This window comes from Lepidochelys kempii, chromosome 8 (assembly GCF_965140285.1).
Source record: "Lepidochelys kempii isolate rLepKem1 chromosome 8, rLepKem1.hap1, whole genome shotgun sequence".
Lineage (NCBI taxonomy): Eukaryota > Metazoa > Chordata > Testudines > Cheloniidae > Lepidochelys > Lepidochelys kempii.
The window spans coordinates 18,323,668-18,351,444 of NC_136387.1; the positions used below are offsets into that span (position 1 = coordinate 18,323,668).

The 27,777-nt window shown below is 42.2% G+C and overlaps 1 protein-coding gene across 3 annotated transcripts in view; it reads left to right on the forward strand.

Annotated features, from left to right (window-relative positions):
- LOC140915669 (zinc finger and SCAN domain-containing protein 32-like) overlaps window positions 1-27,065 on the forward strand; it is a 35,721-nt gene extending 8,656 nt beyond the window's left edge. Inside the window, exons 2-6 of one of the 3 annotated variants that reach the window (XM_073355732.2) lie at window positions 10,746-10,874; window positions 13,527-14,091; window positions 20,138-20,290; window positions 22,375-22,976; window positions 23,553-27,065. In XM_073355732.2, coding sequence (XP_073211833.1) covers window positions 22,396-22,976; window positions 23,553-23,610 — 639 coding nt within the window. In that variant the 5' untranslated portion in view covers window positions 10,746-10,874; window positions 13,527-14,091; window positions 20,138-20,290; window positions 22,375-22,395 and the 3' untranslated portion in view covers window positions 23,611-27,065. The remainder of the gene's footprint in view (window positions 1-10,745; window positions 10,875-13,526; window positions 14,092-20,137; window positions 20,291-22,374; window positions 22,977-23,552) is intronic. The other 2 variants (XM_078854011.1, XM_078854012.1) reach the window with 2 other exon arrangements.
- The last annotated feature ends 712 nt before the right edge of the window (window positions 27,066-27,777 follow it).

A 27,777-nucleotide genomic window follows, 5' to 3' on the forward strand; every position in this document is an offset into this window, starting at 1 on the left:
TTACATCAAAAATCACAACAATATTCAGGTTATTTCCAGTCTCAAAGGAGCAGTCACTTACTCCAGGTCAATTGCAATTTAGGTTTTACACCATAGACGAGGCTTGTAGTCAATCCTATAATAAATTAACTAAAGATGTATTAACTAAGAAAAGGAAACGAGTTATTTACAAGATTAAAGCAGATAAACATACAAATGAGTTACTTAGGTTTCAAAAGATGATAGAAGCGGTGATATGCAAGCTTTATATGTCCTAGGGTTAATTCAGGGTAAGCAGCTGGGGATCCCTTGCTTGTGCTTAAAAATCTTTCCCTCCCAAAGTCAAAGCAGCATAGAGGTAGTTCCTTCTTGTCAGGAATTTTTATTCTCTTCCTCCAGAGTTCAAGCATCTACTCATCATGGGTGGGGAAGAACAATTAACAAAGCCTTTGTTCTTTGATGTTTCAGAATGGCTTATTTGGTTTCAATGGGCCTTTTTGTTGACAGGAGGTAACATCTTCTGTAGCAAGCCAGCATTTCACATTAGTTAATGCTTCTTTCCTGTTTGAGTTAGGGCAGTGGTTCTAGGCAAATCAGACTCCTGAAAGGGGTACAACAGTACCCTTTTGAGGAGTCTGATTTGCCTAGCACATCCCAAGTTTCACCCTCCTTAAAAACTACTTGCTTACACAATCAGACATAAAAATACAAGTGTCACAGCACACTATTACTGAAAAATTGTTTACTTTCTCATTTTTACCATATAATTATAAAATAAATCAATTGGAATGTAAATATTGTACTTAAATTTCAGTGTGATACTTGAGCCTGTTTTTCACTTGTGAGCCTTGTCATTCTGGGAAGCAGTGAAGCAACAGCAGCAGTTACTTTTTTCTCCACATTGAGTCTATTCCTACTCTTCGTCTTGATGGCAGTCTTAGAAAATGAGATGTCACAAAGATATGTTGACCCAAAAGCCAAAACATCATTCCTAAAGTTAGTGTATTCTCTATGTACTCAGGGCCAGCTTTACAGGTTTGCAAGCAGGGCAATTGCCGTAGGCTCCGCAAAGCTACACTACTCAGGCTTCAGCTCCATGAAGCAGCTCTCGGACTTTGGCTTCAGCTTCAGCCCCAGGGGGTGGCGCTCTAGCTTCAGTTTCTGTCCTGGGCCACAGAGAGTCTAACACTGGCCCTGGCACCCCATTAAAATAAACTCACAACCCACTTTAGGGTCTCAACCCACAGTTTATGAACCGCTGATTATAGTATATAGAGCAATATAAACAAGTCATTGTCAGTATGAAATTTTAGTTTGTACTGACTTCGCTAGTGCTCTTTATGTAGCCTATTGTAAAACTAGGCAAATATCTAGATGAGTTGATGTACCCCTTGGAACACCTATCAGTTTGAGCCCCACTTGGGATGCATAGCATAGAGCCACCCAGCCTTCCTTGTCCATTTCAGGGCTGCTGCCAGTCTCAGAGCCAGGGGCTCACAACTGAAGCTGTGAATTTGACAAGAAAGGCTGGTAGGCTCCTCCTGTGAAATTGAGCCCAGCACAGGGCTTGCAGCTGGGGCTGTCACCCCCGGGGTGGGGGATGAGGGCTCCAGCTATGAGCCCCGCACCAAGCTGACAGCTGTGGGGAGAGGGGGCAGCTGTCAGCCTGGTGCCTGGCTCAATTTCATAGTAGGGAGCCTACCAGCCTTCTTGTCAATTTCATGGCTCCAACTGTGAGCCCCCTGCTACACAGCACAGAGGAGCTATAAAATTGGTAAGAATTTCAGCCAACAGCTGATGTAAGTAACCCATGTCTACATGGACACTGCGTCATCCTAATTACACCAACATACGTGCTACAGCTCTCGTGGAGGTGCAGTTATGTCGGTGTAGTAGGGCCCTTACATCAACAGGAGCAAGGCTGAAGTGTAGACAGAACATAATTAGGTCTACGTAAGCTGCTTTACATTGACCTAACTTTGCAGTATGGACCAGGCAATGCAAACGGTCAGTATTACCTTATCACATAGGGTACAGAGTTGTAAGTGAGATTACTACATGCAGCATCCTGTAAGCATTTCATAAAACCTTAACACTAAACACATTTGTATAAACTTAACATCTATTTTAACCATATTAACACACAGGTGAGCCATACTGGTTTCCAGCTATGTATTGGTCATAATGGTATTAAATCAGACTGTGTAAATGTCTCCCTTGTAATGTGTGTTTTATGTTAATGTATTGACCCATCACACAACACTGCATGAGCATGTCTTAGAAAATGAGCATAGCTGCATTTGACTTTTCCCTCCATTTGGCTTATTTTGCAGGCTTATGTATAGGGAAGTATAGTAACACTGTCAGCAGGCCATTTTATTTGTGTCTGTCAAGTGTCGTTGTCCTAGCTTCATCTGTCCCCATCTGCAAGTTGTATTTGAGTATATTGTATCCCTTGGGAGAAGCAGCACAGAAAAGTTTATTGGAAACCGTATAGAACAGGGTTATGCTAATCTGTAGATAAACATATTTTAAAGCAATATCTTCTGTGACCCTAGCAATGTTCATCCAGGAAATATGAAGCACTTTGGCTGCTTATTTTATTTTCAATTTAATCTTAAATGTGCCTTTTCAGTAGCAAACTGGATTATGATGATCTTTCAGTTTTTCTATGGTGCCTCAGTATGTTTTTTTCAATATTTTCATGAGTTTGATGCCTTTTCTTTTAGACTTAGCTTAAAATGAAAGTTTATAAACTTATTTAGTTGTGTTTTTTGCAGTTTTCAAGTCTTGTAAAATTGTATTGATAGAAAGAGCTGATGTAGTATTTTTAGTTTGTGATTGTGTGCATAAAGTAGGATCATCTTGTCAATGTACAAGACATTTTGACCCGCATTCTTCCAACAATGGTACATTCATTTTTATTATACTTTCGATCCTATGTTAAACTTTTTGGATTTTTCACTTTAATTCAGTAATGTCATGACCATAAAAGGCTTTAGCATTACATACCAGATGGATGGATGTGTGATATGCAGCTAACTGGAAAGAGTTTGAGATAACAATTACTCATGGCTTTGCCATTTGTATGTTCTGCAGATCATCTCAAAATGCCAATAAAAATGCAGTACATAAAAATATGGTGTGATATAGACATTTTGGAGTAGCCATGTTTTAATTTTGTTTTGTTTCTATTGCTCTATCACTCCCCTGTAAACTCTGATTGTTCTCTTCTGTATAATACAGTAACTCAAGTGTTACACTCACTACAGGATGGAAAAATTAGTACTAATTAGTTCCTGTATAGTCTAGAATTGGGACAAACCTATTAGGTCAGGGCAAAACAGGATTTTCTTTTATAGTTCTGAACAGCCAGGATTCCTAGAACACCTGTAATGTGAAACATTTGTGTTTAATGCTGACATCTCAAGAGATACTGAACTGTGTAAAGCTTGCAGTGCTCTGGAAAAGTAGCAGTGTTTTTACCAGCACCAGTTTAGGACTGGCCGTAACAGACCAATCTCACTGTAACTTTCAGTCCCTGCTCTTGCCTGATCCAGGTTGTGAGGCAGCACCCTTTGCTAGGTGTGGAGCCAGCGGGGATGATCTGTGCTTTCTTCAGTCAACCTCAGGCTGGGCATGCACACTTTCTAGAAAGAGAGGTGCGGGTCATGGAAGCTTTGCTTAGGTGCCGTGCCAGCCTGTAGTCTAAAGCAAGACACATGAGCACATCAAACTAATTCTTCCTGATCTGCACTGTTTCCCTGTCATATTGGATCCAATTCAATGTTATGACATTTCATCTAGACCTTTGGACTGCAGGCATGACTGTTGGTCTGCCTCTCTTCCAGAGGCTTGCTTCAACAGCTTCAGTCAGTAGCAACGCTCAAGCTAATAGCCGGCAGTGCAACTTTGGGGGCACACCTCCGTTGCCGAAGGCCATATCCATTGAGCTTCCTTACTCAGGACATCAGGATGAGCCAGACTTGCAAGACGCGTGTTTTCACAGATATTCACCCAACCACCACCAAATGAACTCTTCCCACTGAGTAGCAACCCTGCAGAAGCAGCTAAATCAGTGGTGGAATGGGAGTAGTATCTTTTCAGAGTGTTTTAAATTGTGTGTATGGTGATTAAAACCATGGAGTTACCTGTATCAAATGTATGTTAGGTAGATATGAAGGAAAAATGTGGTTATGTGATTTTTGTTTTAAAACATGATTGGGGAAAGAAATGACAGGATTAGAGTGATATAAACCATCCTAGTGAAGCTAGATTCATAGGGCATACAGCAGGTGAGAAGATCAAAAATGGCAAAAAATGAACGTTGCTTATTCCATGGTGGTCGTGACCACATCTAGGGTTATGTTTGTGTGTAAAATACATGAAATACATACTATACATGGGGGAATGTTTTTTACAGAACATTGTCTTCAGGTAATCTGTAACAGCATTCATATAGCACAAATCCTGTTGCCATAAAGGGATGAAATTGTTACATTAATAAAAATCCATTTTACCTCTTTAAAAGATATTTGAATTAAGTCCTACTTACTTTTGAGATGTAGTGTTCCAGGAGGAGATTGTTAATGTTTCCTCTGTAACAACTTTACATATCTCAAACTTTTTTAAATGTCAACATTTTGAAAACTGCACTTTAATGATTGACATTATTTTCTTAGGCCTGTTTTACCACCATGGAATCAAACGTTCCATCAAGATTTATCTAAAGTCCTTTAAGGTTTCTCTACACTATCCTTCATCCTATACTCCTGCCTTCCAGGTACCCCTTTTCTTTACCATTTCTCAGTTTCTTTGTGGCTTCTGGAGAAAGTACTTTTTTTTTTAAAGTAGCTTCTAGATTTTGATCTTATAAAGAAAAAAACAGTGTGTTACATGCTTTATTTACATTGTACATATGCTTAATCAGTAGCTGATGGAAATAATTGCAGAGATGTCTTCATTCTGAGTATCTGACTATATTGAAAGTGAGTAATAGGAACCTTGTCGAAATGGAATGACCCTAACACAATTTGTGGTGGCCTATTCATTGCGAGCTTTATTTATTGTATACGAGATTGAAACACTGCAGATGAAGCAATACACTGAATACTCATGATCTGTTAGTTCCCCCTAAATAGGTTATTTTAGCTGTGCACTGTAAACTGGTTGGTTGCCAATTGATAGAAAACATGCTGTCTGTGGAAGCTGCACATATGTTCGTGCATGAGAGGAAAAATAATGTGTTGTAGACCCTAGGGAAAGTTACTGCCAGTGAAAGTGTCAGGAAGAGCAATGTATCCAAATGAACTGGACCAGTTCTGGCATTAGTTTTTTAACTAGTGCATTTTTTTTAAACCAGTACTGTATTTATCATTATTCAGTGTGTTTAAAAGACAGGTCCCCTCTTTTCTAGTCAATGTTTGTCTTGCCTTCTTCGTGTAAAATTATGACACAGTTGGGTCTATTGTACTTGATAACCTTTTTTGGTAATTATAATTTGGTATTCTGTGCATCTCACACTGATAACCTTAAAGCGCTTCTACTCCATGTGATTTATTTAAATGTTAATAAATTATACATTTCTGGCACTTTAGTAATTCATGTGAAAATTATTTGGAGTCAGCTCAATATAATGTACTTCTGTGTGGTCTCTTGTGGCCAAAAATATGTCAAACAATAATTTCATCCACTCTTCAGTTTCACATTTTAAAGTGACTTTGGCTTATCTGTAGGTCAGAAAAAATTGAGGAACACTTTTTAACTGAACATGTCTCAAACATTGAAATCCATTTTATTAAAGGAGGATAGAACTTGTTTTCATATCATTACATAGTATAGAAATACGATCTAAGCTGAATGTTATAGGTCTTGAAGGCTTTTTTGGCTTTATTTGTGTATTGTGTAACGGAAGTTTTAACAGGAGTGCAGGAGGATTGATCTAACAGAAACTTCTCCTTACCAAATCTTAATGCAATTTTGGTGAATAGTGGTGTTCTCCTAAGTATATTTACAAACATACGGTATTTGCCTCTTGGTACAAGGTACAGATCCTTGAAAAGGCATGCAACACTAATTTGGAACTGACGATTCATTTCATTGCTGTGAGTCACAGACAGACAAGCACTCATCAGTGGCAGTGAATGCGGTGATGCAGTGAATTATAGATTCTACCCTCTCTCTCTCCTCTCCTCTCGCCCCGTCCCTCCCCAAACACACACACACAGACTGAGTACAGATTGCTTTACCCTGGGCATAGCTATGCTGATTTCACTCTTAGTGACATGAAGCTTTATGCATCTCAAATAGCGTGTAACTTAAGTCCAAACTGACTTGCTGCAGTAATGAGCTTCAGTTCTTCATCTTGTGTTTTGTAGTCACCAGTGCTTATTACAGAATGCCTGCTTTGTGGCACTAAAAACAAAGGGTGATAGCAGATAATTAGGATCCTACCATCCTTCTCTATCAAGAGAAATTCCTAGTAAATGGAGGATAGCTTCAATAGCAGTGCTCTTTTCCTGCAAGCAGAAGACCTAATCCTGTCACTCGTGGCCACAGAATTGAGGGGGAGCTTTGTTTGCCCTGTGTAAAGAACTGTTGCTGCTTCCTGCCCATTGCCAGCAAAACTGGCACCCTCTAACCTTACCAGATCATCTAAACATATCGCTATTCAGTGGTATCAATGGACACCATGTGTCGCTGGAGATAAATGCTGTTCCCTGGAACACATCCTAGTTAAACAGGCTTCTTAAGGAAATCCAGTTTCAGTAGTATGTGCTGTATGGCTACCGGGACACCGTCCTACATGTATTCAACTTGTTGCTAGCCAGGGAAAGTAGCCCCTCACCTGAGTTCCTTTTAGTCCCCCTTTGAGCAGAAGAGGGGAAAATTGCACGAGTAGTGATGTGGAAGACCAATGTCAGTGCTGCCACTTAATTGCTTGTAGTTAATCTGCTTTCAAACAGGAGTCCTCTGCCCCTCTCCCCCAGTGTTTTACAAACAATATTGTTTTAAAATAAAATGCTGCACACTGCCCCAGGCATGCTTCTTACTCAGTTCAGTGAGCTGAAGTGCTGTTAAAGGTTCACTTAGTTGCCTGAGTGTGTAGTAGGCTGGAGAAGGGCTGATATTTTCTGAGAGTTCCATAACTAGCATGCATCTGCCAGGACCCAAATACAAAGAGCCTAAAATGAGTGCATGAAGCTTAACAATTTTCCTATCAGATGACATGGTAGCTCCAGGCAACCAGGAGTCTGTCTGTTTCAAAGCATAAAAAACAGTCCTTTATACTTCTGATTGCCAGTGGGGACTGGAAGTCTCATAGTACCGCACAGTTGGCTATTTTATTTTTTTTTACGGGGGGGGTTGTATATTTTTTAAGGTGACATTGCAAAAATTGTGCCACTTAATTCAAGAGGCCTGCTCCTTGCATGTGTTCAGGTCCTGTGTTTTATTGCCACTGAGCCCATATAACTACATGAGCAAACAGGAGCCTGTTCTAACTTGTGCATCCCCAAACAAATTATTAGCATGTTCTAGTTTCAAAACCTAGTACTTCATGGTGGTTCAGAGGTCATCACAGAGACAGCTTTTATCTAGAGTCCAGGAGAGCTGATCGGAGGATGGCAATTACATCTCTCAATAACTGTCAAAGCTTTGATGTTTTTCATTCCTCATTGGAACAAAACCAGAATCTCAAATGTTTTCGCAAAAACTGAATTGTCAAAATGGTCAGGTTTTTTTATTCTCCCCTGGACGAAAGCTCCGTTGAGATGGATACGTCTCCACAAGACATTTAGGTTTTGAAACACCACAGTCCATCAAAAAGACATTTGGTCAAAAATGTTCCAGCCAGCTCTAGATTCCAGATAGCATTTGCAGACCTGACAGTAAAAACAGTTTTCTTGCAAGCAGGATATTCTGTCTGAAAGCCATTGACTCGATAAACATGAAAACCTCTGCTGTTTTTAGTCCTGTCTATATTCACAGCAGGAATCTCATTTTAAATATTGTTAAAGGGACACGGTCAACCTGTTGTATATCATGAGGAATGTGGCTTTATTCCCAAATCTTTGATCCCTGGATTCAGAGTACACTACTTTCAGACACTAGGGTAATCCATGGAGTCAAGGACAGTAGCTGTAAATATACCTGGCTGAATTCTGCTCTAACTTCACTGGGGTTACACAGGGTATAAATGGAGTATGATTTCATCCTATGTGTCTTTTTTAGGTTTTTGTTTTTCTTTTGGGGGATTTTTGTTTTGTTTTTTGTCTCTGGCTTTTACTTGCTGATCCTGGCTTTGTTAGAGCATTCCCTTGTCCACACCTTCTAGTTCAATTAGTGGACAAAACCATTCTGACTTGGCTCGAAAGAAAATGGCTTGCCAGTAGATCCAGTCAACTTTTCACGTTGGGATTGGGAGGGAAGGTAGAATTGAAAGGTAACTAACTTTCAAACTCTACCTGCTTATGATGCTTAGTACAAAATCAGAACAGCACCTGCTCTGATCTTTACCCAGGGCAATGTGGTTGCCAGTTCAGTTCTCGTAAAGATTCCCTTTTCAGCTGGACATGCATGAAGTAAGAATTGAATGGAAGTGAGCCCTCCTACCGAGGCAGCATTTGTATCTCCTCGCTGGAAAAAGTGTAAATGAAACCTAACGGGACACTTTAACCTGAGCTGGTTGTGCTATCTGTCGTTAACACACACTTTCCAGCGTAAGACTCTGGTTTCAGTTGCTTACAACTTTGCCAAACTTAAGTTATTCAGGCAGAAATTGTCCATGGTGGGTGTCTGCCTGTTCTGGGAAAAGTTAGAGGAAAAATACTATTTTGCACATGAGAAATCCTTAGCACAGTTTCATTGAAAAGTTCGTCTAGCACTTCCATGCTTCGGAGCAGGGACTTGAAATTTGTCAGGGCGGTCACCCTCGTGTTAGGGATGTGCCCTCTGCCATTCATGTAAAAATCCACCCAAGTTTGGCCAATTTATAAGCCTGTGAAAGTTGCAGTTCATACATGCTCAGAAGTTGGTTAGAATCCGGCAACTAAATTCTCCCAGAGATTGAATAACTGGGCATGCTCCCCATCCCCAAACATACTGACTGCATTGAGCATGCTCCATCCCAAGGCTGCTGCAGGGGCTGAACTGGACTTTCCCTGTAATGGCTCTTGCTGTCTGCTGGGGCTGTTGTGGTGCCAGGTACTGGAACTGAGAACAGGGAAAAAGAGGAGGAGGACTTGTGGCACCTTAGAGACTAACCAATTTATTTAGTCACTAAGGTGCCACAAGTACTCCTTTTCTTTTTGCGAATACAGACTAACACGGCTGCTAGTCTGAAAGCTGAGAACAGGGAGACTCTCTCCGTGCTCCCCTTGCCAGTGGCTAGGTAGCAATCGACCTGACTCCTCCCTTCCTATCATCCCTCTGCATTTGAGAGGGGGCCAGGCAGGAGCCAGAGGTAAGGTGGGGAATAATAGGAGCAGGGAGAGGCACAGGACATAAAGGAACTGAGAGGGACAGGCTGAGAAGTGTTTAGTACCACTAGAGGGCACTCCCCTCTCGAACTTGAAATTGAACCCAGGGCACTCAAGTTTCAGCATTTCTGTGCTTTCAGCAAGCGACAGAAGTTCACTGGCAAAGTGTTTGGACTAGCCCCTTAGAGGGGGATAACTGCCTACTACTGCTGCCAGTTACTCCCATCAGCTCAAATGGTAGAAGTCTGTGCTATGGATCTAGAGGTTTCAGTCCTGGTGATGGTCCATGTTGCGGGGGTTTCAGTATGGTTTCACTTAATGGAATTTGTTTTGTTTGCTTTTTAAAAAAACAAATAAATTTAATGTTACGGTTGCAAAGTCCAGCAAAAATTAGGAAGTGCCAGAATTAATTCTGCTTGTGCAACTGTAATTTGCCATGCATTATGATGATCAGTTATGGTAGTTGATTATTTTACACTTTTTGCAACAGTAAGATTCTTTTAACATAGTATTTTTAATGAAATTATTTATAATCTGCCATAAGTGTGCATGGCTCCATGCAGACAAAATTCCTTGCAGCTTACAGTATCACAGATTGACTGTCACCTTCACTCTGCAATTTGATTTCAGCATGACTACTCTGAATAAACTACTACTCAATATGAGTAATGCGGTCAGAATCGGGACCGGTAGCTTTAGCTAGAACTCCAGTAATAGCAGCAAGGTGGGGGAAATGGGACAAGGATCATAGTAATAAGATCATATCACTGCTTTAGTTTACACAGTTTGAGGTTTCTGCATTGTTAATGTTTAAGGTTATAGTTCTGTTATTTTATGTGGGGAGTGAGGAAGATTAGCAAGACAGAAAGCTGTGCTGGCTGCCCTGCCCGCAGCCCCCATTGGCCTGGAGTGGTGAACCATGGCCAGTGGGAGCTGCAATCGGCCAAACCTGTGGACAAGGCAGATAAACAAACCAGCCCGGTCTGCCGGGGCTTTCCCTGAACAAGTGGCGCCCATAGTTTGAGAACCACTGAGCTAGAGGAATGCAAGTGAAGGTGTGTGTAAAGGTGGGGGCCAGGGGAGAAGTGCTGTCATCCTGGTACAGTATTCAACAGGAGGGAGAAGCTTGGGAGGCAGAAATGGGAGTGGGGGGAAGCCCTGCACTTTAATCTGTGGGCTGCACAAATGACAGCTCATAGATTGAAGAGGCGCTAGTCTCCCTGTATACAGCACTGGTACAACAAATCCAGGCTAACCGGTGCAATTGTGGGCACCTCCCCAACACAGGTTGACAACTGGAAGGATTGCATCAACCATGTGGAAAGTGCTGGAAGGGCTGGTCTATGAGGAGAGTTTTGTACTGAAGAGCAGCTCGGCTAAAGGATGACGGGGAAAGCAAGCACTAAAAGGCTGTATGTAAGTATATACTAGTGTATTGACAAGGCCAGCTTGAAACTCATTTGTGAACTTAAAGCCAAAATTTGAGTTTCTGGTTTGATGAAGGCAGGGAAGGAGTAGGCGTGTTCAGAGGTGGGGGTGGGAAGAGCAGGTAAACTGAGGTGAAAATAATCAAAGGAAAATAACGGGGACAGAAAGAGTGTATGACAGTGACATCTGGCTAAAATAGTCTCATGAGCGGTGCCAAAAGCCCTGTTTTCTGAACCTGACTGGGCAAAATGTTAGAGGGAACAAGGGGGAAGAGACCAAATAATTGTGGAGTGTGAGGTGGGATTTTTCTAAAGTGCCTAAGGGATTTAGGCGCACATGGCACATTGAAAATCATTAGATGTGAATGTCAATTGGACCTGTGCTCCTAAATTTCTTAGGTGCTTTGGAAAAACTCCTATCTGCTATTTATGAGCTATAAACCTTTGGCTGCTGTGGAAAATTCCATTGCATTAATGCAGCTCTGTACCCAATATAATGTCATTTAAGACGGTTAGGCTTTCAGGGGGATTGTTGTGCTCAGGAAAGGAAAGGATAGGTGCGTTTGATGGGTGACCAACGGCGGTAAGAATCAGGGATGTTTTGACAGAAGAAGATACACGGAACTTCTAAAAACACTGTGTGATGCCTGTGACTTGGGAGTGTCTGCAGCGGCAAAGGGAATTCAGCTGGTGCGTGTTCAGCAGCCACTGCCGGCTACATGGCCTAGCAGATTCTGTTCCTTAATAAAACATAGTGAGTGATGCAGGAAGCTTTGGCTTGTCAGCACTGATACCATACATGGAATTTGCAACTAACGGTACACGCGCTTTGGCCAGCGACTACTTACGTTCCCCAGACTCTGACATAGCAGCCGGTGTGATTTATTTATTCATTTATTTTGGGGTAATTAAAAACCCTCAATGTAAATGTGGAAACGGTGAGTTTAATGTCAGGTGACAGGATTTCTCCCCTTCCTTCTTTGATTGTAACATTTTAATTTCAAATTTTAATGAAGATTTCAGTGAGCATTAATGTAAAAGGGATGTGAAGGCAACGCAAAGCTGAATAATTTTATAGAGCTACAGGGCAGGCATGCACCCAACAGCTTTAAAACATCCTTGTCCCTAGCGGCCCTCAGCCAGAGGGGCAGCGCTAACTTTTGGGTGGAGGCGGGGGGCAGGTGTTCCAAATCTTACTTTCTAGAAACAACCCATAAACCTTTATGCCGACTTCCAGAGTACCTCATATGCAGGGCCATCAGAACGAGTTCAAAGGGATCCACAGGGTACATAGGAGGGAGCATGGTCTGATGGTTACAGCATATGAGTAGAAGTCAGTTTTGGCTTCTGTCTTCAGTTCTGCCACCAACCTACTTAGGGACCTTGAGCAGGTCTCTCAATCTCTTGCAGATGCAGCTATGATGTAGGTCTAGTTTTAGGCAGCCTGACCTAGTCTTAGTGCTCTAGTTTTGAGACCCCTATGACTCTTACCAGGTTTAAAATCAGGTTAGACAGACAGACTAGTTAGAAAAATTTCCCAGTATAGACAAGCTCTGAAATTCCTCCTGTTCTGCAGGAACTCAGTGGAATTAATCCTGCAGCACAGGTGGAATTCCAGTGCTCCAGGATTGAATAAATGTTTGTAAAGTTCTTATAAGCTGTCTGAATGTAGAAGCCCAGAGCACCAAGCTATCAGCTCCTTGGTGAGGAAGGTCTGAAATCTCTACTTAAATCACCAAGGATAGCATTTTAATGAAGTGAAAAACCATTATCTCCTCTTGCTGGTCTACTGATTGTGAGACGTCTGAAATAAATGTGAATACGACTCTTTGGCATAAATATGTGACGATCTGAACTTGCTTTCTGCAATATTGTTAGAATGAATTTTGCTCTCAGCCTGGAAAAGCATTTAATCCCTGGAGGGTGTGAATGGAAGCATGTTCTCTTATTACATACTTTGTAGTGACCCCCTTCAGCTAATAGCTGGAACAGTATTGTCTAGCTCCACAAGGAGTTAGAGAGGGTTTTGAAGAGGCACAGTGTGCGTATGCGCGCTCAAGGGAAAAACTTCACTCATGATGTAGTCTTCATTATGATTGATTGCAGAATGCCTGGGTAAATTGCTTATCTCTGAAGTCTGGCAATATTTCAGCCTGTTGAAGTAAAAGACAAGATCACTTGTATTTATTTATTTATTTTTGTAGTGCTCCAAACTTTAGCCTTGACGTATAACTCTTTGTCTAATACATTAATTATGCTTTGATTTCCCCCCATACACACACAGCCAAACCAGGCCACCAGTTTTTCAAGTGTATTCTGGTAGGCAAATGTCTAAATAGTAGCATTTGCAGGCTCAGTTTTAGAAGTAAAATTGTTTTCACCAAGATGGAGGCACAGTTTGAAAATCAGGCCCTAAAACTTGTTAAAGCATTAATTTTTCTTTGTTTTCTCTATGTACACTCTTTTCATTTGAAGACACAGCAGGGATCTTCAGATCTAGGATTGTGGTTCAACACACTAGAAGTGCAACTACAGGATTTATTCTTGTACTCAATCTTTGAGTTTGTATTTGAAGAACCAAAAGCTAAAGTTCTCCGTTTTCCCCTTATGTTTTCCTTTCCTATTTCCCATTTCTACAAAGGGATGAGCCAAAAACCCATGAACTCAATGAAAGACATCCATTGATTCCAGTGGGCTTTGGGTCAGGCCTGTACTACTTTCCAGCCTTTACCAGGTCATCAGCATAGAAACTGCAGAAGATAGCTCTGAAAATCCAGCTGGTTAAATGGAATGGAGAGGTGTGCCATTGGCTGGCTGCTGAGCCCGATTTGTAGGGAAAATCAGACATGCCCTCACAGATCTTCAGCATCTAAGGAAGACAGACCATCCTGGTTGGGCATTCTGTAGTAAAAAGAATGGGGAAGAACATTCTGTGAGGGAGAACAGACAGACAACAGGATGATGTGCTGTCTTCTGGTGCCATGAGATGCCACTCTAAGAGATGCTTCTGAAGTTGGCAAAGATCCCCTTGTGCTGGTGCACATTGGCACTAATGATACTGTCATGGGATATCTCACCCAATATGTGGAATTCAGAAGGGTGCTGAAGGAGAAGAATGTCCAAGTAATCATCTCTGAGATCCTTCCTGTTCTTGCAAGTGAAGGAAGAAAGAAGGCAGAAGATTCTGAAAATGAATCCCTAGCTAGGTAAGTGTGTAAAGTAGAGTGGTTTTGATTTTTGTGGAACATTCGTCCATCTTCTGTAGGGAGAAGGGGTTGTACGTTTTGGATGATGTCCATGTCAGTACTACCATCTTCTCAGGGACAGTTTGCCTAGACCAGTGGTTTTCAACCTTTTTTCATTTGCGGACCTCTAAAAAGATTTGAATGGAGGTGCAGACCCCTTTGGAAATTTTGGACATGGTCTGCAGACCCCCAAGGGTCCGCGGACCACAGGTTGAAAACCTCTGGGCTAGACGAGTCAGGAGGGCATTTGACCAATAACAAAAGGAGAGGATGAAAAGCGTGAACAAATAAGTACTCATTTAGCACAAAAATGTTAAGATCAAAATTAATCAAGGCACCATAGGATGTGGTTCAGCAATTAAACAACCAATGCTCGGAGCCTGGGTAATAAGAGAAATTGGATTTCTGAGCATAGATTTGACATATATGGTATAACTGACACCTGGTGGGATTATTTACATGATTGGAATGTTACAAACAATGATCAGGGAAAAATTGAGTGAGGAAAAGGGGTGAGGGAGTAGCACTCTGTCAAAAATGACATTGGTTCTTTGAGTCACTGACCTCTTTGAAGAAAATGATCTTGAATGCCTATGGATCAGTGTCCTAACAGGTAAAGCACAAGATGGGGGCATTAGCTGGTGTCCACTACACGCCACCAAATCACATTAGTGAATTGGCTCCTTAAGCACTTACCTATAATGTATAGGAAAATACCTTTGTGATCATGGGAGACTTTAACCTGATATGTACTCGAGGTCCCAGCCTGCCAGTACTAAAGATCCTTGGAATTTCTAAATATTGTAGATGATTTCCTAGCTCAAAACATGTTGCATCCAGCACAGGAGAATTCTGTATTAAACCTCATCTTGGTAGATAAAGAGAAATTAATCACAAACTGAAAATTAGTAATAGCTTAGGTACAAATGATCACGACTTGATCACATTTCTTAAGTGCAAACAGAATATAATCCAAATCAGTGACACACCTATTTGGTGCTTTAAAAGGACAATTTCACAAAGCTCAAATTAGTTGGGAAGAAAGAACTAAAACAGAAAAATATGAATGATTAGGAGTTGTTTAAGAACATATTACTAAATGCCAAGAAGGCTACACTGGTTAAAATGGATGATGTAGTCATATCCAATGATGATGAAATACTTTCCATGTCAGCAGTAACTCAGGAGGATATTAAACAGCATCTACTAAAGTGACATTTTAAAAACATCAGGTCCAGATAACTTGCATCCAAGAGCTTTAAAAGAGCTGGCTGAGGAACTCTCTTCAATGGTAATGTTGAGGGGTTTGGGTTTTTTTGTTTTGTTTTTTGTTTTTAGTAAGTCTCCGGAACATTGTCTGTTCCGGAGGATGGAGAAAGCTAATGTTGTGTGAATATTTTAAAAGGGTAAATGGGACATCTTGGGTAGTTATAGGCCTGTCAGCCTGACAATAATGGAATGGCTGATACTGGACTAATGACAATCAACATAGGTTTATTGAAAATAGATCTTGTCACACTTAAGCTATTTGTTTGAGAGCACAAGTTTGGTTGATAAGGTAATAGTGTTGATGTAATATGTATAGATGTCCATAAGGTATTTGAGTTGGTACCAACATTTTGACTAAGAAATTAGAATGATGAACATAGTCATTACTGATAGTTTGCAGATGACACAAAGATCGGGGATGTCAGTAAATTAATGAAGAGGATAGAGTGATCTGGATTGCTTGGTAAATTGGGCACAAGCAAGCAATGTGTTTTAACAGTCAAGTGCAAAGTCAATGTATCTTGCAGCTGAGACCTGGGTCAGGCTTACAGGATAAGGGACTCTATCCTGGGAAGCAATGACTCTGGAAAAAGACCATCCACCAGGATCATCAGCTGAACATCAACTCCCAATGAAATGCTGTGGCCAAAAGTACTAATGCGATCCTTAGATGCGTAAATGGAAATTTGAGTAGAAGGGAGATCATATTACCTCTGTACTTGACACTGGTGCAACTGGTGCTGGAATATTGTGTCTACTTCTGGTGTCTACAATTCAAAAAAGATGTTGGAAAATTGAAAAGCATTCAGAGAAGAGCCATGAGAATGATCAAAGGACTGGTAAACATGCCTTTTAGTGATCTGTTTAGTTTAACAAAGAGAAGGTTAAGAGTTGACTTGGACAGTTTATAAGCATCTATCTGGGGAACAGAAATTTGATGATAAAGTGCTCCTCAATCTATGAGATGCAAGTTTAATAAGATCAATGGCTGAAAGATGAAGCTAGATGAATCAGTAACAATGAGGATAATGACCGATTGGATCAACTAACCAAGGATTATGGTAAATTCTCCATCACTGGAAACTTTCAAATTAAGTGTAGATGTTTTTTCTAAAAGATATGCTTTAGTTGAAACAGAGATTGATTCAGGGAAGTCTTATGGCCTATGTTGTATAGGAGATCAGACAAGATGATCATAATGATCCCTTCTGGCCTTATAATTTATGAATCTATGGTATGTTACTGTTTTATAATATTTCAGTACAATACATAGATTAAGCTTTTTCAAATAGAACATGGTCTTGGAACAAACTGGGATCTTACCTTTATATTGTAGCATTTTAAAACTGTAATTGCAGGTAAATAGACTTTTGGGGCACTGATGCGTTTCACCTAATTGTAATGAAGTAGACTTTTCAAAGTTGTTCTTTCACCTCTTCATATTCACCAAGATTGCCTTTATAGTGATACATCTGTTTGGCTTTGGTGATTAGCAGAAACATTAGCAGACCTACGGTTTCAGGACATAAATAATTAATGTTTGTTCCTCATTAATTTCTTGCGAAACAGTCTTGTTAGACTACGTTTAGAGATATTTCTAGAATTCAGAGCAAATATAACAAGAAAGATCTGTCTATTCTTAAGGATGATTCCTTTTATTATTCCTGGAAAACATTGTCATCTTGTATCTTAAATATAAGAAATAATTTTATTCTTAACAAACACCAATGTGTGATTTGTTACCATTTTAATTTCAGGGAAAGATACAAGAAACAAGTTCTATTATTCATGCACATTACAAATGTGTACAAGAAAAACCTCCCAGGTAGAATGAATGGTCTGGTATCTTGCATTCCTGCTTCTTTAAATCAAAATCTTGTTGCAAAATTCAAAAATGAGACTGCATCGGTCTTTCAAATGCTCCTCTTAGAAAACAGTGTTTGTTTTGATTACTTTTCATTAACCAAATGTTTTAACGTTAGTGTAGTATGGCATTTTGAACTTTCTGGTTTGGCCAGAGTGTTTGCTAATGCAAAAGATTTTAATCTGGTATTTTTAATTTAGGATTAATATGAAGCAATGTGAGTTCAGTCTCACTACTAATTCATTCATTCCACGACCCTGCTACTGTAAATAGTTCCCACCATCTACATAAAGTAGCATATATTGTGTGTGTGTGTGTGATTTTTTTTTCTCCTCTTTTTCCAAATTCCAAAACTGGTAAGAACTAAGAGTAAAGAGAGAAACTTTCCATAATTCTTACATGTTGCAAAATTCTACATGTTCACTGTATCCGCAAACCTACCTAAAATTGTGGCTTGTTCCTAGAGCTCAGACGCTAGCATTGCTATAAGAATTAAAATAGTCTGTGCATTGACATGCAAAGGAGCATATCTGCCTTCCTGTTCTGCGTCAGCTTCATCTAGATCTTTGTCTCCATGGTATCTTCAGCAACAGCTCCTATTTTACTAGAGAAATGTGTCCTGTAAATGGCAAAGCTGAGTCTGTTCTCTTTTCTGGATAAAACTCAAATTGTTCAAGTCTTCCCACAAGGCATGTTTCAATGGCATGTTTTATTCATGAGCTGTGGGAGAAATTTTCACAGACACAAAGGGTGCTTAGGCATCCAATTTCCGGTGACACTCAGTGGGAGTTGGGTCCCTAGCTCCAGTTTGTGCCTTTGACCATCTCCGCTGCCTGACTGCATCTGAAAAATTCTCAGCTCTGTGCTCCAAACTTCTTTATCAATGGCCATAAACATGTATTGATGGGTATTTAAAGTTAGCAGTACTCTGTTTATGGGCCTGCTGGACATCAGAGTGAAATAACTGAGCACCAATTAATATCTAATTGCTCATCAAATTTTAATTTTGCTTTGCACTGATAGAGCCCTTCGCTTATAAAACATTCCTCTTTGTGCAGAGCAACCTGTCCAAGTGACCCACCCTTATAGATAACTTTTGAGTCATTTCACAGCAGAAATCTATCTCCCAAACATACAATACAGTTCTCTTCTGTTCCTATTAACAGGCTACCACCATTCAGCAAGTGGCTTACGATGAGCGTTCATTTCAGATAGATTGAGCTGCGTAAATTACAAGCATCATTATTTGCAATCTCTCTGCAAGGTGGCATAAAAATATGTATCTCATATCTCATTAGTGACTTTTTCTGTTACTTGCAACTCCCAGGAGTGCTGATGTATTATGAAAAGATTAACAGACATATTCACATAAAACAAAATATTTCTGACTTTCCCTAATTTGGGGGAATAGTTGGCTCAGTGGATTAAAATGGACACTGGATCCTTTCACCACTTGACCACTGGTTTTAATCCAGCCCAGCATGTTAGGGACAAAGTTACCTCTAACAAACAGCATCATAGGATAAAGTAGACTGGTGCTCTCAGCCCCATTCCTAGTGGACAAGTGTTCTCATTTCACCTTTCCCTGACTCCACCATAGTTGGACATTTTGTTGGCAGTTTCCACAGAGAGCCCAAGGACTAAACCAAGAGAGAGCCCAAGGACTAAACTAAACTAAACTAAAGGGTGTGCAGATTGAACCCCTCTCTCACCTGCAAAATGAATCTCTCCTCTGTGTGCGGGGCAGCTTGCACGGTTGTTGCCAGTGCCCTACCTATGCTATGAAGAAACAGGATTTCAGAGCTGTCCATCTCCTACCACCACAGAATGCTCCCACAGATTCCCCTATTTCTTGGCCTATTTAACATTTGTATATTGCTAGTGCACGGCACTGTACAAACATGGAGTACATGACAAGTCCTTTCCCATATTGTTTACAGTCTAAAGGATAAGACTTACCAGCTGCATAAGACAACAATATGGGTGTGGAACACAGTAACAAACACAGACTAATTGTGTGCACAGTTCTAGCCAATCAGCAGCAGGAACCTGCAAGGATTTCAGACAGACATCACCAAAACCTGAAAGGCAATTTACCATTCACAAGAGGGAAGTAAATTATGGCCAGACTGCATCAGTGTATCAGAGAATAGAGTAGCTCTGAATTGTTGGTGGAAGCCTGTTATTGCTCACACAATCCATTTTGACAATGACTGCTGAATTATATGGCACATGAATATGCTGTATGTTGCCAGAACAGATCAATAATGCTGACAAGATGGGTACTTACTGGAAACTTCGGCTTAAGAGTCTTACTACTTTGTCTCAGTTATAGGCTCTGGCTTCCTCTCCCCTCCCTCCCCCCAAAATCTCATCGAACAGAATTATCTAACTGTCCCCTGCTTCCCCAGAATAGTTTGGAGAAGGTACGTTCAGCTGTGCCATTTTCTAATTTATTAATTTATTTTTAATTCTGCTGTCCCAGGTGATAAATTAGCAGATTAGCTGTATTGCAAGTAGAATATATGGGCCCTAATAAGGTCTCTTCGAATTGCTCTGTTGGCACAGAATTACCCTAGTTGGGAAGCTGGGGGTCCCCAAGTGCTGTACACTGGCATAACTGGCTCTGTTACCCCTTTCACGTATAAAATGTTGGATGCAAGTTGCTATGCTCCATCAGTTCTTAGCCAGTATAATGACACTGAGATGGGTGTCAATGTTGGTACAAGTTAGAGTAGCCCCAGCCCCCTGGCAGGAGTCAGAAGAGCACAGAGGTAGTATGTTGCCAGCTTTGTCCCTCACCTCTTCATGTCTTATGTCGACTGTCAATCACAGCTCAGCAGGACTCAGAAACTTTATTTAACTTTTTTTCAGACTTCACACTTACATCTGTATCAGCGAGATGAGAGAGGCTGTCCTGAAACTGACAAAAGCATCTGAGGGGCAATCACAGTTCAGGCTGAAGCTCCTGCCTTGGTGTTGGACACGTGCACGTGCACACTGGACGAGAACACAAGAAAACACAAGGTAACAGGTATTAGCTTCAATGGCAGTCACTCATCAAGGGGAGAAGAGACCCATGGAGGCCTAGTTGTTGACCACATGTTGCAACAGTCCATTTTCTGTTTGAAGGCCCCCTAAGCAGAGCAGGTCACTTGAGATTATAGCGTGCTGATGGGCTATGTAAGGAAGGATATTTTTGCAGTATCAATTCAGTTTCTAAATTTTGTAGCTATTTAATGAAATATCCACTGGGATAGTAATGGCTTCAAGGAGTTTCCTGTAGTAATCTGTAATTAGGAAACTGTTTTGGACCCCTGGGTTCTCTCTGCCTCTGCCATTGTCTAGCTGTGTGACCTTTGGCAAGTCACTTAGCCTCTTAACACCTATATTTTACCCATTTGGAAAGTGGGGTTACCTTCATCACAAGTTAGACCTCAAACCACTAGTGTTTGTAAAGTGCTTTTGAGGTCAGGAAAGAGGAAATCTACACTATTGTAGATTCCTTTTTTTTTTAAAGCTGTTTCTGAGGTACTACTACATGGAATAAGTGCTCTGAATTTTGGTTCTTTAAATAGTCCTTTACTCTACCTTTTTTAGCTCAAATGTACCTTTTCACTCCCTGCCCAAAATCTGAGTCAAGTATCTCTGGACCTCTTTGTATTGTTGCTTTTTTTTTATTCTTCAGTGTTGATGCCATCAGAAAACTTTATCTTCCACTTGACAGTCTTGACGCTATGAACAAGACCTAAGCTACTTTACTGGCAATTTATTTTACAGATGGTGGAGTTACTGTTTACAGTCAATACTTTGTGGCGTTGCACAAGTTTTTTATTTAATTTTAATTATTGTATGACCTAAATTTATTTTATATCACAACTTACTTGACACTAGACAGTAATTCTTAGTGTTGAATATTAATTTATTTTTGTAATCCAGTAACATTCACTTCATTCCCCGTGCCTACAGCATCTTAGTGGTAATTAACTTAAAGATCCCCACAAACAGCAAATTAACTTAGCCAGGCTTCCTCCTCACAAATCCACATTCATCATCTCTACTCAAGTTGAAGAAAAATTTTCAAACATAGTGCCCCAAATTTTATGCTTGCTAAACTGCGTGCACTCATTTGTGTTCATAAAATTGCACCTATGCCAGGTTATGTGTACTAAGCCTATGGTTGCATATGCAAGCAGGTTTCTGTGTTTGGTAAGCAGAAAGATGTGTAATCAGTGCTTTTTACACTTGCAAACAGAAGAATCATTACAACCTTTTTGTATGCAATTGGAGTATGAATGAAAATTTGACTCTTTTAAGGCATATACCTCAAATCCCCCAAAATTTTTCAAATATGCATTTTCTAACTTTGATAAAGTTATCCCAGTTTGTAATCAGTTATTTCTTGCACCTTTTTTGTTTAATGCTGTTAATCTTGTAATTTTCTAGTTTTCAGGGACCTGATCTTTCATGTAAAAATCTTTTGAACAAACCTATTTTCATCTCCTTTCACCATTTTGAGAATGTATTAGATTGCTCTTACACTTTAACTACTTTAAAGTATGGTGGTTGTCTGGAACTGTGTGTCCTTTGAGTGAAATCCTGGCCCCACTGAAGTTAATAGCAAAACTCCAATTGATTATAGTGGAACCAGGATTTCACCCTGGTCTATTCAATTTATAATGGAAGGGCCGGAAGGATTGTTAGCATATAAGGCGCAAGACAGAGAGACCTTCCTAGGATATAGACTTTCTCCATGTGACAATGGGCAAGTCACTAAGCCCTGGTCTACACTAGCAGTTGAGGTCAAATTTAGCAGCGTTAAATCAATTTAACCCTGCACCCGTCCACACGATGAAGCCTTTTTTTCGACTTAAAGGGCTCTTAAAATTGATTTCCTTACTCCACCCCCGACAAGGGGATTAGCGCTGAAATCAGCCTTGCTGGGTCAAATTTGGGTACTGTGGACACAATTAGATGGTATTGGCCTCCGGGAGCTATCCCAGAGTGCTCCAATGTGACCGCTCTGGACAGGACTCTCAATTCAGATGCACTGGCCAGGTAGACAGGAAAAGGCCCGCAAACTTTTGAATTTCAATTTCCTGTTTGGCCAGCATGGCAAGCTGCAGGTGACCATGCAGAGCTCATCAGCAGAGGTGACCATGATGGAGTCCCAGAATCTCAAAAGAGCTCCAGCATGGACCGAACGGGAGGTACGGGATCTGATCGCTGTATGGGGAGAGGAATCCATGCTATCAGAATTCCGTTCCAGTTTTCGAAATGCCAAAACATTGGTCAAAATCTCCAAGGGCATGAAGGACATAGGCCATAACAGGGACCCGAAGCAGTGCTGCATGGAACGTACGGAGCTGAGGCAAGCCTACCAGAAAACCAAGGAGGCAAACGGCCGCACTGGGTCCGAGCCCCAAACATGCCGCTTCTATGATGAGCTGCATGCGATTTTAGGGGGTTCAGCCACCACTACCCCAGCTGAGTTGTTTGACTCCTTCAATGGAGATGGAGGCAACACGGAAGCAGGTTTTGGGGACGAGTCAGATGATGATGATGAGGTTGTAGATAGCTCACAGCAAGCAAGCGGAGAAACCATTTTTCCCGACAGCCAGGAACTGTTTCTCACCCTGGACCTGGAGCCAGTACCCCCCCGGATCCACCCAAGGCTGCCTCTCGGACCCACCAGGCGGAGAAGGGACCTCTGGTGAGTGTACCTTTTAAAATACTATACATGGTTTAAAAGTAAGCATGTTTAATGATTAATTTGCCCTGGCATTCGTGGCTCTCCTGGATATACTCCCAAAGCCTTTGCAAAAGGTTTCTGGGGAGGGCAGCCTTATTCCATCCACCATGGTAGGACACTTTACCACTCCAGGCCAGTAGCACGTACTTGGAAATCATTGTAGAACAAAGCATTGCAGTGTATGTTTGCTGGCATTCAAACAACATCCGTTCTTTATCTCTCTGTTATCCTCAGGAGAGTGATATCATTCATGGTCACCTGGTTGAAATAGGGTGCTTTTCTTAAGGGGACATTCAGAGGTGCCCGTTCCTGCTGGGCTGTTTGCCTGTGGCTGAACAGAAATGTTCCCCGCTGTCAGCCACGGAGAGGGATGAGGGGCTAGCCATGCGGTGGGAGGAGGCAAAATGTGACTTTGTAATGAAAGCACATGTGCTATGTATGTAATGTTAACAGCAAGGTTTACCGTGAAAGAGTGTAGCCACTGTTCTAGAAAATATGTCTTTTTAAATACCACTGTCCCTTTTTTTCCTCCACCAGCTGCATGTGTTTCAAGGATCACAGGATCTTCTCTTTCCCAGAGGCTAGTGAAGATTAGAAGGCGAAAAAAACGCACTCGTGATGAAATGTTCTCTGAGCTCATGCTGTCCTTCCACACTGAGAGAGCACAGACAAAATGCCAAAACATTGGTCAAAATTTCTTTTGAGAGAGCACAAAGCCTTGGAAACAAGCAGGGAGAACTGGAGGTCCTGGTGATATCAAGGAATTATGATGTGATTGGAATAACAGAGACTTGGTGGGATAACTCAAATGACTGGAGTACTGTCATGGATGGTTATAAACTGTTCAGGAAGGACAGGCAGGGCAGAAAAGGTGGGGGAGTAGCACTGTATGTAAGGGAGCAGTATGACTGCTCAGAGCTCCGGTACGAAACTGCAGAAAAACCTGAGTGTCTCTGGATTAAGTTTAGAAGTGTGAGCAACAAGAGTGATGTAGTGGTGGGAGTCTGCTATAGACCACCGAACCAGGGGGATGAGGTGGATGAGGCTTTCTTCCAGCAACTCGCAGAAGCTAATAGATCGCACGCCCTGGTTCTCATGGGTGACTTTAATCTTCCTGATATCTGCTGGGAGAGCAATACAGCGGTGCATAGACAATCCAGGAAGTTTTTGGAAAGCATAGTGGACAATTTCCTGGTGCAAGTGCTAGAGGAGCCAACTAGGGGGGGAGCTTTTCTTGACCTGCTGCTCACAAACAGGGAAGAATTAGTGGGGGAAGCAAAAGTGGACGGGAATCTGGGAGGCAGTGACCATGAGTTGGCTGAGTTCAGGATCCTGACACAGGGAAGAAAGATAAGCAGCAGGATACGGACCCTGGACTTCAGGAAAGCAGACTTCGACTCCCTCAGGGAACGGATGGGTAGGATCCCCTGGGGGACTAACATGAAGGGGAAAGGAGTCCAGGAGAGCTGGCTGTATTTCAAGGAATCCCTGTTGAGGTTACAGGGACAAACCATCCCGATGAGTCGAAAGAATAGTAAATATGGCAGGCGACCAGCTTGGCTTAACGGTGAAATCCTAGCGGATCTTAAACATAAAAAAGAAGCTCACAAGAAGTGGAAGGTTGGACATATGACCAGGGAAGAGTATAAAAATATTGCTCAGGCATGTAGGAATGAAATCAGGAGAGCCAAATCGCACCTGGAGCTGCAGCTAGCAAGAGATGTCAAGAGTAACAAGAAGGGTTTCTTCAGGTATGTTGGCAACAAGAAGAAAGCCAAGGAAAATGTGGGCCCCTTACTGAATGTGGGAGGCAACCTAGTGACAGGATGTGGAAAAAGCTAATGTACTCAATGCTTTTTTTGCCTCTGTTTTCACTAACAAGGACAGCTCCCAGACTGCTGTGCTGGGCATCACAACATGGGGAGTAGATGGCCAGCCCTCTGTGGAGAAAGAGGTGGTTAGGGACTATTTAGAAAAGCTGGACATGCACAAATCCATGGGGCTGGACGAGTTGCATCCGAGAGTGCTAAAGGAATTGGCAGCTGTGATTGCAGAGCCATTGGCCATTATTACTGAAAACTCGTGGCGAACGGGGGAAGTCCCAGATGACTGGAAAAAGGCTAATGTAGTTCCAACCTTTAAAAAAGGGAAGGAGGAGGATCCTGGGTACTACAGGCCAGTCAGCCTCACCTCAGTCCCCAGAAAAATCATGGAGCAGGTCCTCAAGGAATCAATCCTGAAGCACTTACATGAGAGGAAAGTGATCAGGAACAGTCAGCATGGATTCACCAAGGGAAGGTCATGCCTGACTAATCTAATCGCCTTCTATGATGAGATTACTGGTTCTGTGGATGAAGGGAAAGCAGTGGATGTGTTGTTCCTTGACTTTAGCAAAGCTTTTGACACGGTCTCCCACAGTACTCTTGTCAGCAAGTTAAGGAAGTATGGGCTGGATGAATGCACTATAAGGTGGGTAGAAAGTTGGCTAGATTGTCGGGCTCAACGGGTAGTGATCAATGGCTCCATGTCTAGTTGGCAGCCGGTGTCAAGTGGAGTGCCCCAGGGGTTAGTCCTGGGGCCAGTTTTGTTCAATATCTTCATAAATAATCTGGAGGATGGTGTGGATTGCACTCTCAGCAAATTTGCAGATGATACTAAACTGGGAGGAGTGGTTGATACGTTGGAGGGCAGAGATAGGATACAGAGGGACCTAGACAAATTGGAGGATTGGGCCAAAAGAAATCTGATGAGGTTCAATAAGGATAAGTGCAGGGTCCTGCACTTAGGACGGAAGAACCCAAGGCACAGCTACAGACTAGGGACCGAATGGCTAGGCAGCAGTTCTGCGGAAAAGGACCTAGGGGTGACAGTGGACGAGAAGCTGGATATGAGTCAGCAGTGTGCCCTTGTTGCCAAGAAGGCCAATGGCATTTTGGGATGTATAAGTAGGGGCATAGCGAGCAGATCGAGGGATGTGATCGTTCCCCTTTAGTCGACATTGGTGAGGCTCATCTGGAGTACTGTGTCCAGTTTTGGGCCCCACACTTCAAGAAGGATGTGGATAAATTGGAGAGAGTCCAGCGAAGGGCAACAAAAATGATTAGGGGTCTGGAACACATGACTTATGAGGAGAGGCTGAGGGAACTGGGATTGTTTAGTCTGCAGAAGAGAAGAATGAGACGGGATTTGATAGCTGCTTTCAACTACCTGAGAGGTGGTTCCAGAGAGGATGGTTCTAGACTATTCTCAGTGGTAGAAGAGGACAGGACAGAGGAGTAATGGTCTCAAGTTGCAGTGGGGGAGGTTTAGATTGGATATTAGGAAAAACTTCTTCACTAGGAAGGTGGTGAAACACTGGAATGCATTACCTAGGGAGGTGGTAGAATCTCCTTCCTTAGAAGTTTTTAAGGAACTTTTTTTTAAGGAACTTCCTTAGAAGTTTTTAAGGTCAGGCTTGACAAAGCCCTGGCTGGGATGATTAAATTGGGGATTGGTCCTGCTTTGAGCAGGGGCTTGGACTAGATGACCTCCTGAGGTCCCTTCCAACCCTGATATTCTATGACTCTATGAATGCGTGGAGGCAGACAATGTCCGAGTGCAAGAAAGCACAAAATGACCGGGAGGAGAGGTGGCGGGCTGAAGAGAGGGCTAAAGCTGAAAGGTGGCAGCAGCATGATGAGAGGAGGCAGGATTCAATGCTGAGGCTGCTGGAGGATCAAACCAATATGCTCCAACGTATGGTTGAGCTGCAGGAAAGGCAGCAGGAGCACAGACCGCCACTACAGCCCCTGTGTAACCAACCACCCTCCTCCCCAAGTTCCATAGCCTCCTCACCCAGACGCCCAAGAACACGGTGGGGGTCCTCCGGCCACCCAGCCACTCCACTCCAAAGGATTGCCCAAGCAACAGAAGGCTGGCATTCAATAAGTTTTAAAGTGTTAAACTTTTAAAGTGCTGTGTGGTGTTGTCCTTCCCTCCTCCACCACTCCTCCTCGGCTACCTTGGTAGTTATCCCCCTATTTGTGTGATGAATGAATAAAGAATGCATGAATGTGAAGCAACAATGACTTTATTGCCTCTGCAAGTGGTGATCGAAGGGAGGTGGGGAGGGTGGTTATCTTACAGGGAAGTAGAGTGAACCAAGGGGCGGGGGGTTTCATCAAGGAGAACCAAACAGAACTTTCACACCGTAGCCTGGCCAGTCATGAAACTGGTTTTCAAAGCTTCTCTGATGCGTACCGCGCCCTCCTGTGCTCTTCTAACCGCCCTGGTGTCTGGCTGTGTGTAACCAGCGGCCAGGCGATTTGCCTCAACCTCCCACGCTGCCGTAAACGTCTCCCCCTTACTCTCACAGATATTGTGGAGCGCACAGCAAGCAGTAATAACAGTGGGAATATTGATTTCGCTGAGGTCTAAGCGAGTCAGTAAACTGCACCTGCGCGCTTTTAAACGTCCAAATGCACAGTCTACCAGCATTCTGCACTTGCTCAGCCGGTAGTTGAACAGCTCCTGACCACTGTCCAGGCTGCCTGCGTATGGGTTCATGAGCCATGGCATTAAGGGTAGGCTGGGTCCCCAAGGATAACTATAGGCATTTCAACATCCCCAACGGTTATTTTCTGTTCTGGGAATAAAGTCCCTTCCTGCAGCTTTTGAAACAGACCAGAGTTCCTGAAGATGGGAGCGTCATGTACCTTTCCCGGCCATCCCACGTTGATGTTGGTGAAACGTCCCTTGTGATCCACCAGAGCTTGCAGCACTA